At 32.9% G+C, this 10,992-nt stretch overlaps 1 protein-coding gene across 1 annotated transcript; it reads left to right on the forward strand.

Moving 5' to 3' along the window:
* The first annotated feature begins 5,227 nt into the window (after positions 1-5,227).
* LOC111704679 (uncharacterized) lies at positions 5,228-9,832 on the forward strand. The gene is made up of 4 exons (XM_023476993.1): positions 5,228-5,330; positions 5,755-5,871; positions 8,444-8,584; positions 9,193-9,832. Exons 2-4 carry the CDS (start codon positions 5,789-5,791, stop codon positions 9,326-9,328), a joined length of 360 nt encoding a protein of 119 aa, XP_023332761.1. The 5' UTR covers positions 5,228-5,330; positions 5,755-5,788; the 3' UTR covers positions 9,329-9,832.
* Positions 9,833-10,992: the final 1,160 nt, after the last annotated feature.

A 10,992-nucleotide genomic window follows, 5' to 3' on the forward strand; every position in this document is an offset into this window, starting at 1 on the left:
TGGTCATTCATAAAACCTGTTTTTTTGTTGTTGTAAATTTTACGGATTTTTCCGTTCATGCATGCACTGATTCATTAATTAGAAACTATTTTATGCTCATTTCAGGGGGCTTCGCGTCCATCTTTTATTTCAACTTTTAGTCGTTGCTTTATCTGTGTGAGCCTTTGGGGATTTTTTTTCTATCGTGGAGTTTCAAAATTTTACAAGAACGAAATTTGTTAAGGCATTTTTTATTCTGACCATAAACCATTATTATAAACCAAACTTTACCTGGGGTAATTTAAAATGTTACACACAAACTTTGGGCCCGATCAGTTCAGCCGTAAAAAACTGACTAGCAAAGTATATATATTCAACGAACATAAATTGCCCAGTTTATAAAAAGAATAAAAGGTATGTTTACTAAAAGTGTACTCTGTAACCGGGGAGGATAAAAACAAACTTTATCCAACATATTGCATTACACTTTTACACTTTTTTTGTAAACAACAATTATCAGGGTTTCTGTTTTATCTTTGATCATGATCAAAGTATAAAGTTTCATAAGAATCAGCAAAAATTCATTAACGAAACGAACATCTAATTTATAAAATTAACGGATGATTCCGTTAACGACAGGCAAATTCGTTAATTTTGAAATTGTTAATGAAGAAATAACTGTTCATGAAAAAAACGCAAAATTAAAAAAGAATAAACGGAATCGGATTTGTTTGAAAATAAAATTGCATGAAACTTACAGAAAATAAAGGATAAATTTTAATATTGTTTATTGTGTTTTGTGTTCTGTTTTTTTAAAATTCTCCCTTCTATTTTTGCATGAAAGAAAGCTGGTGCCGTTAACGATTTATATTAATAATGAAAAAAAGGTCGCTGGCTTGGAATCAAAATAGTTTAGTACACAGTTTTGTAGTCTTATAATGATTTTCTGTGGTGCAATTAAGAATCGCGCCAGCGATACGAACGATTGGTTAAAAATGTAATAAACGTATCATCTTTTTTATTTATCCAGATTTTTGTCAGTTAACTAATATTTCACATTCGCATATCAGAACAAGGACTGCACTGTATCTTAAGAAAGAAAGAATGACAAGAAAGGTATTAAAGCTTTTACTCCGTTTGCGAAATATTAGGTTAAGGAATTGAGTCTTTGTAACAAAATCAAATATTTAAACCCCAATATCTTTAGAACCCGATGTTGTAAACCTTTGATATTTCAAACTCTGATTATTTGATTCACAGTTTGAAATATCTACAACATTTGGTTCCAAAGATTTAGTGATTAAAAAATCATATTTTGTGACAAAGACTCAATTCCTTTGTTAAAAGATTAGACTTACTTCACTTATAGCATGGTACACTATTCACTTGTTTATATGTTTAACAGAGCATTTAATAATAAACCTAACTTCAAGTCACCCTCCATGCAAAGATAGCAATGCCCGATTTACAACGGTACCCTTAAAAACGTTGACTGATTAAGTAAGAATTAGATATCAATGTTTTTGTTTCTTTAAACTGTTTGTTTTCACTTGCAGTTTCTCTGCAAAAGTGAGTTGAGCATTTCTTGTTTATAAGAGGCAACGAAGTAAACACAGAAATAAACACTTTTTGAGTTAGATAAACCACGGTGTTTAAGGGTACCTTTATAAATCTGGCATTTCCATCTTTGCATGGAGGGTTCATTGAAATTACGTTTACAGTCCCTTTAACTATACTAGGTGTCTCTCTGTATGGTTCCACTTGGGAGTTTGCGAATAGTAGCCTGGTGTGTATGTGAAGATTTTAAACCCCTCCCACATGTAATTTATTCTACTCCGCTTTAGGAATCTCAGGTCGTACTTTATAGAAACCCCCCTTCCTCTCTCTTTCCTTCGTACTCTCTATATCTCCTGCCTAGCGAGGTAAGAGAAGGAATAAATAATAAGACGGAGAGAAAACTATTGTAGTCATTCCGTATCAAGCACTCGGTTTACACCCCACAAAAAGTATTTTTAAAAATATTTGATGTTTAATTTTTGGAAGCGAGGCTAGGGAATAAAAAAAGATGTGGACTTGGAAATATTAAAATAGGTAGATATTTTAGTACACCTCTGAAGTAAAGAATAATAATCTCTGTTTGTCTTTCTCATCATAACTCATGAACCCCTTGACATAGTTGCCTCAAATTTTGATTGGGTAACTTTGAAAAACCATGGGAAGGTTCTTAGCTAGGCTATGAGATTCTAGGTTGAGTGCCGGTCCATGTTTATAGGGAAACATAGCTAAAATCGTAATTAAAGACTGAGCGCGGGTAAACGGCGTAAGTAACTACGAGAACCCTGGGAAACGCTGGGTTCCCAAGCTAGTTCATCAATAAAACACTTACAGTATCCAGTACAGTATCCAGTACAGTATCCAGTAAGTATCCAGTACAGTATCCAGTGCAGTATATGCAGTTTAGTATCTGCAGTTTTGTATCTAGTACAGTATACAGTACAGTAACCAGTACCGTATCCAGTAAGTATCCAGTACAGTATCCAGTACAGTATCCAGTACAATATCCAGTACAGTATCCAGTACAGTATCCAGTACAGTATCCAGTAAGTATCCAATACAGTATCCAGTACAGTATATGCAGTTTATTATCTGCAGTTTAGTATCTAGTACAGTATACAGTACAGTAACCAGTACATTATCCAGTAAGTATCCAGTACAGTATCCAATAGTATGCACTACAATATCCAGTAAAGTATCTGCAGTTTAGTATCTAGTACATTATTCAGTACAGTATCCAGTACAGTATCCTGTACAGTATCCAGTACAGTATCCAGTACAGTATCCAGTACAATATCCAGTACAGTATTCAGTACAGTATCAAGCATAGTATCTAGTACAGGATCAAGTACAGGATCCAATACAACAGGATTCAGTAGAGTATCTAGTACAGGATCCAGTGCAGTATCCTGTACAGTATCCAATACAGTATCCAGTACATTATGAATTATAGTATCCAGTACAGTATCCTGTAAAGTATCCAATACAAGATCCAAAACAGTATTAATTATAGTATCCAGTACAGCATCCAGTACAGTATCGATTAACGTATCCAGTACAGTATCCTGTATATAGTATCCAGTACAGTATCCAGTACAGTATCCTGTATATAGTATCCAGTACAGTATCCAGTACAGTATCCAGTACAGTATCCAGTACAGTATCCCGTACAGTATCCTGTATACAGTTTCCAGTACAGTATCCTGTATACAGTTTCCGGTTAAGTATGAAAGTTAACTCACGGAATTAATTTATTCCGTAGGTTAGATATTCCACGTGTTAAAAATATCATTTCATTCAAAAGATACTGCCTCAGAATAAAAAAAAATCTAATATAATTTCTTTAACTTTGTGCTAAAAAACCTGCTCTCACGTGTAGATTTTGAATAAAAACCCCGTAAAAAGGTGTAAATAAGGTTAATGTCCACGAGTTAGAGAGAATTTAAAAAATGGACAAATTGTCAAGATGAAAAGAATATTTATGTTTAATATATTGGGCCTTGGGGAGTATTATGTGCATTTGAGGAGGCTAGATGGACATGTCTCAGGGGACCTATAAGAGGTGGTGCCAGGTCCCTTGTTTTAGTTCGCCCCTGGACATCCCAATCCCAACCCCTTTATGAATAAAACGGACACGGACCATTTATTTCCATTCTTAATTTTACAATTAAATTTTAGGTCTGAGCTGCTGTAGAGTTATGGTAGTTCTCTCACTCTGTACACTGACATTTCTTCTCCTGGTAAACCACTGTGGTGGAAGAAGACGTGGCCGTCACAATCCTACTCCGCACCCGGAGCAAATTCTAAACCATCCTGTCTGGGCAAAAGAAATTCTTGATCCCTGTTACGTTCACTTAAGGGGAACAAATCGGGTGAAAAGAGACATTGAAGTTGAGCTAGATTTAACTCTCAATGATTGGTTTTCAAACCTGTCACCTTCCCTGAGCACCATCTCCCCCCTCCTAGATTCTCTACCCTTCTCTACACATGAAACCACACCCCCACCTGCAGTTGGATTCAGCCCCACCCTCAGAAATTCTTTACTTAACCTGCGATCCTTGGTTGGCTCANTCCTTCGAGAAATGACATTTTTTCCTTTCCCCTTTTACAAGTTTGCCCGAACCCAAAATACTTCTATAAAAGTCCCTGGTCCCTGGTCCCTGGTCCCTGGTGTGCTAGATATATTTGAAAGAAGGGTCTATAATACGCAAAGAACAACTAAAATAATAATATTATAGTGTTATATTGAAATATTTAAACTACAAAAAAACTGCATTGATTCTCATTCCACATTAATCTGGGTTGAACCTCTTTGGTTCTTCATATTTGTATTTAACTTGGAGATTCAAAACTAACGTACATGGTACAACGATACATATTATACCCTATTCCTCACTTTCATCTTAGGTTGGATGTCTTAAATATTAGCGCTATTAAATATTACTAGTATGGTTCTATGGTGCTATTTTATCATTTTTGTAAAGTTTTAAACAATTTTGGAAATTCAAAGAAAGGAATCGAGTCTTTCCCACAAACTCAGATTTTTCTGAGTCCTATCTCTTTGCATCAAAATGTCATAAACTTTAGATATTTCGAACTAAGAATTTTTTTAAGATCAAATAATCTAAGTTTGAAATATCAAAGGTGGTAGAGATATATTGGGATTGGAACGTTTGAGTAGTGCAGAAAATATTACTGAGTTGTCTTTTTTCTATTTAATAAAGCTCTTCGCTCATATCATATATTTATATATTTATATGTTAGCTATTATAGCTGGCCAAACGGATATACCAAATGTGCTAAAAAATTTTGAGAAAACCCATGGGAGTAATATAAAAATTTCCAAATTTTATTTTCAAAATTCAAATTTATTTTTTCAAACTTCACACTTATTATCTAATAGCAATTGTAAATCTGTGATGGCATTCCAGGGTTGAACTAGATAGTTTCTCCAAAATATCTTTAACCCTGATATTATCTAGGGTGTAGATGAGTGTGAAGGGTTGAACCTGGATAGTTTCTCCTAAATACCTTTAAACCCTGATATTATCTAGGGTGTAGATGAGTGTGTAGGGTTGAACCTGGATAGTTTCTCCCAAATACCTTTAACCCTGATATTATCTAGGGTGTAGATGAGTGTGTAGGGTTGAACCTGGATAGTTTCTCCCAAATATCTTTAACCCTGATATTATCTAGGGGGTAGATGAGTGTGTAGGGTTGAACCTGGATAGTTTCTCCCAAATACCTGTGATAGATCCTCAAACCGCCTTCATACCTGCTGCACTCAACTTATACAGGTGAAACAAAAAACACAAAGAATTGTCAATGCAATTTGAGAAATGATGTATCGAAATAATAGAATTATAAATTTTTTAAGAAATTGGGAAATGATTATGAAAATTGGAAAATGGCTAAAAAAATTTTTTTTAAAATTCTAATTGAATTGTAAAACAATGAAACAATTTTAATACGACTAGAAACTGCTTGAGAATAGCTCACGCGAAATTAAAAAATTACTCTGGAAATTGGGAACTGACTTTTTGAGGAAATGACTGTAGTAAAATGGGGAAATGCCTATGAAAATGGGGAAATGACTAAATAGAAATTGGGAATGGTATACTTAAACTTAACAATGACTATGGAAATTTGAAAATACTAACTGCGAATTAGGAAAATGAAATGTGTATCTTTCTTTTAATTGAACATACGTTTATTTTCTAGGTTTTTAAGTTTGTCCCGGGCCCACTTATTCTTCATGATAAACGACTGGCAGCAGGGTCCAGCTATGCCTTGTGATGGGATGAACAGGGCTGCTGAAGTTTATCATCATATTAAAGGGTAAGACATTGACATGTTTCATCTATATAATATGCGCAATAATAGAGCAACACTTGATCTGTACCTGGCTAACTTATTTATCCAAATCAAAATTAATCTCATTGCATGTCACAAAAAAATTGGATTGGTAGGACAAACATTTATTTTCCATTGTCTCATTTATCATCAGAAAAATAATACAAGGAATTGAGTTTTGCCACAAACTCTAATTCACTAATCCCTATATCTTTGCAACCTGATAGTGTAAACCTTTGAGATATCAAAGGTCTTCAACATCGGGTTACAAAGATATAGGAATTAGAAAATCAGAGTTTGTGGCAAGAACGCAATTCCTTTCACGCGTCATTTTCTAAAACTTACTACATGTATAGCAATAGTTGTGCAATTTCTTAAATGTTTCTTTTTTGAAAATAAACAGATAAACATATCTTATTATTATCAAACGCAGTTTTTTACGAAATTTGGTAAAAATTTCCTGAAATTTAATTAAAAAGATCTCACACAAAAAAATCCTAAAGTTTTCTGAATAATATTGAAATTACTTTAAGAATTTCTAAATCAATATAATTTTGTTCGACATTACGAACAGAATGTTAAGGATGAAAAAAATTACATTAATGATGTTACCTTCATTCACGTAAAGCTAAACCTAAAATCTAAACATAAATAAAATGTAATATACACGATATGCACGATATACACGACACAGTACAGAACACAAATATACACGACACAGTACAGAACACAAATGTAAACGACACAGAACAGAACACGAAATATAAACTACACGGTACAGAACACAAATATACACGACACAGTACAGAACACAAATATAAACGACACAGTACAGAACACAAATGTAAACGACACAGAACAGAACACGAAATATAAACTACACGGTACAGAACACAAATATACACGACACAGTACAGAACACAAATATAAACGACACAGTACAGAACACAAATATACACGATACAGTTCAGAACACAAATATACACGATACAGTACAGAACACAAATATACACGATACAGTACAGAACACAAATATACACAACACAGTAAAGAACGCAAATATACACGACACAGTACAGAACACAAATATACACAACACAGTTCAGAACACAAATGTAAACGACACAGTACAAAAGTGACGAACTCTGCGATAAAAAGGAGAAAAAGGTCAAATGTATAGGGTACCTTCCTCCTACAACCCGTAGCTCCTCTAGCCTGAGCTTATTCGGTTATATTTCAAGAAATTCAAATCACCCAGACAGAACAAACACTAGTCTGAGAGAATATCAGAAATATGAGGACGACATTCAGAAATATGAGGACGACATTCAGAAATAGATTTTTTTATTTTTCTTGCGAGGTGGGGTAAGCATTACAGTTAAACTATGCGAGGTGGGGAAACCAATTTTATTATGAGCCACTTTTAAGAAAATAAAAATAATTGATTTAAAGAATATAAATTTTTTTAATCTACGAAATTTTTTGTTGAAATCCGCGAACTTTTTGTTATGTTTTACAAAGAACACAAAGAGAACTTGTTCACAATTGAAATAGAAGATGGTCACGAAGCGCCCTAAAAGACTAGTACATATAATCACAAAGAATAACAAGAAACTAATTGCATGTTAAATGTACATAGTTCAACTATACTCATGGTAATATAGTAAACAAAATAGAATGTTGTAAACATTTACGTTATAAAATGACACAAATTTGTATTGCAAGGGGTACTAATGTATCTTTATTGTACAAATATGTATACTCTTGTCTTCAATGAACTTATAGAATGTCGTCTTCTAAATATATTCGAGCCTGGTGTTTGTCCAGTCTGGCTTATGTGAATTCAAATCATTTTTGTTCTTTTCACACTCCTCTTCCACTCTAGTAATTGTAAATTGGCGGTAAATTCAAAGTAGGACTGCAAAGGTTGGCCCAGCTCGGATATTCAAATGTACACCGACGGGGCTTATTCTCAATTTTATGTAAATGCTTAAAACTGTAATTCTTTAACTTAGAATTTGAAATCATTAATTAAAAAAGGGTAGGTTTAAGTGGTTTCTTTTAATAGATAAGCCCACACGAATTCTTATTCACAAAAAAGTGTACTTAGAATTTTCATGGAAAATAACCTTTCTCTAAATAAATACAAGAGATTATTCAACGATCTAAAAATATAATTGTATACATTGTAAAACAAAAAAATCAAAAAGTTCGCAGATTTTATAAAAAAAATTTCGTGGAATTTTCAAATTTTATTGAAAATCGAACTTTGTTGGAGGGAAAATTTTGAAATTTTGTTCATCCATAAACCTTCCCTGAGAAAATGTGAGGTCCCACGCGAAGTTTGGTCCCGATCGGTTCAGACGTTTTGACATTGGACACTAACAAACAAACATCCAAACAGACAAAGTGTAAATATATAGATATAAAAAATAATTATAAATTTCCCGAACCCGGCAAAAGCGCAACGGTTATTTGACTGAAAGTGTTTGATCTATTTAGCGCTAGAGAAATTGTTTGATCTGAGTTTCCTTGAATTACTAATCAAATATTTTAGGATTGAGAAAAGGCTGAGGGACTTCCTGTGTAAACTCAAGCTTGAGTTAATAGATGCCGGGGTTCAAGATGCGGATATTCAAGCTGTTGTAGAACCTTCACTTAGTGTACAGATATACAGATATCCATCATGTACAAGCAGGTAGAGTGTACAGTGTACATGTACAGCTTAATATACAGATATACAGATATCCAGCATGTACAAGCAGGTAGAGTGTGCAGTGTACATGTACAGCTTAATATACAGATATATAGATATCCAGCATGTACACGCAGGTAGAGTGTACAGTGTACAAATACACATAATACAGAAATACAGATATCTATTATGCACAGGCAGGTAGAGTTTACAGTGTACACTTTACATTTTCGTCGTCATGTAATTTGTACAAGCAGGTAGAGTGTACAGTGTACATGTACAGCTTAATGTACAGATATACAGATATCTATCATGTACCAGCAGGTAGAGTGTACAGTGTACACTCTACATTTTCGGCGTCATGTAATTTGTAAAGATATATCCATCATGTAGAAGCAGGTAGAGTGTACACTGTACAGTGTACACTAATGTACTATATAGAAATCTTTATTCATAAAGAGAAATTTCCTATGTACACCGTACAGTAAATACTGATAACTTTGCAACGTATATATACCATAAAAGAAAAAAAAGAAAAATGTGATAGACAATGTATTGTATTGTACATCATCAATTATATTTCTATGTTTAAACCCAAATGATGTATTTAGGAAGATGAGAGATTGTCTGGTCATGAGTAAACTACAAGAGCTTTTTAATCTTCCATCCCTACTGCTGGATATACAGGATATACAAGATACACATGATCACACTTCTCATACTTCTGCATCTAACGAGTCTGGTTGAGCTAGGTAAACAGTTTACCAGATATAATATCAGAAGAATAAGAAGTTAATATGGCAGAAACACCATACGTGGAAAAATCAGAACTAGAAGTTTTAATAGTATCTGATACACACACAGCCGGTGTACATTTGAATATCCGAGCTGGGCCAACCTTTGCAGTCCTAGTTTAGACTGTACCGCCAATTTACAATTATTACTAAAGCGGCGCGCAGACCTGTGTGGATATGCCTGAAGACGAGAGAATAACGAAGACCATAAACGTTAAAAAATAGTTATTACTTCGAATCCATGGCATCAGAAGTGAACTATCTGACAAGAAAAAAAACTATCTGACTGACGTATCAGAAAAAAAGCTAATTAAAAAGATCTGACAAATCAGAATTTTTTTATTCCATCAGAAAAAATCTATCTTAACAATAAAAAAATAGGTATCTGATTACTTATCAGAAATCGACTTTCTGGTGTATTAATGACGAATAGTATTCGAAATTGTACTTTGTTAACAAACCGTCCATTGTAATTTGCTTCTGTATAGAAAATAAAAAAGTAAATTAAAAAATGGACAAATATACTGTTTTTTCGTTCCAAAACGTTGAAATTTGGCATGCTATCGTTAATGCATGCCAAATAAAAAAAAATACTTTTGTTGTTTGTCCATAAACTTGGACAAACAACAAAAGTATTTTTTTATCGAAAAACTATCTGAGAGGCCGGCTCATAAGAAAAAAGACAAAAACACATTGCGTGTAATAGAAAGACAGCCAACCCAGCATTCTTACAGATATAGCTCCAAAATTATTATTTACGCGATCAACTTTAGTTTGATCTGTCAATCATTATCCATTCAAAAATGCGTGATGAAACTTTTAAAATTTGTCATTCAAAATTCATGGAATTAAGATAAAATATAAAACCCAAAAATTGTTTATTTAATGAATTAAAATGGGTTCGAAAAATGAAGGTTTTCTGGTTATAAAACCTGGACATCAGTATTACTATGATGTAAAAAAAATATATGTATAAACTGTTACCAATTTTAACTAAACTGAATTATGTGAATTGCTTGTATTTTAGATATAATTCTCTTTATTGTATAAGAATTTGATGCTCCAAAGTGGAACTTTCTCATATGCCCGTGAATTAGATTTTTTATCATAATCATCTTGATATTTGAATTTGAAGTAAAATAATTGTTTGTGTCTAGATTCTCGCTCCGGTGAAAAAAAAAACTGATTTGAAAAGTACCTTTACAATTTCCCCTTATTACAATGTACAAGTATAAGGTACCTGCTGGGAATTATGTATAAAGTTAAAAATATTTATCTATTTAAATTTTGAATAAAAAATATAATCATATTCTAGAGGAATAAATTTTTTGAAATGTCTTGTGAACATTTTTTATTACATTAAAATTATGATTTAATCTGAAAAAACTTTTTAACAGAATTTCAAGTTTTTAATGCAATCTTTTGACACAAATTATAATTTTTAATAATTTAAAACTAAAACTAATTGGTCTATAAGAATTTATAATTAGAAATATCAAAGCTCTACACCATCAGTTTGCAAAGATATAAGGGTTAGGATAGTAGAGTTAGAAACAAGAGCCCTAACCCAATAAGCAGGCATAAGGTCAATTCAGTAAAGGTTTTAAACAGAAAACA

The sequence above is a fragment of the Eurytemora carolleeae genome, unplaced genomic scaffold (genome assembly GCF_000591075.1).
Source record: "Eurytemora carolleeae unplaced genomic scaffold, Eaff_2.0 scaffold606, whole genome shotgun sequence".
Lineage (NCBI taxonomy): Eukaryota > Metazoa > Arthropoda > Copepoda > Calanoida > Temoridae > Eurytemora > Eurytemora carolleeae.

Bases quoted from the DNA above. Each gene is read 5' to 3' on its own strand.
- LOC111704679 (XM_023476993.1), top strand. From the start codon at position 5,789: ATGATAAACGACTGGCAGCAGGGTCCAGCTATGCCTTGTGATGGGATG. The intron at 5,872-8,443 runs GTAAGACATTGA...CAAATATTTTAG, and splicing joins GTTTATCATCATATTAAAGG to GATTGAGAAAAGGCTGAGGG. The intron at 8,585-9,192 runs GTAGAGTGTACA...TGATGTATTTAG, and splicing joins TATCCATCATGTACAAGCAG to GAAGATGAGAGATTGTCTGG.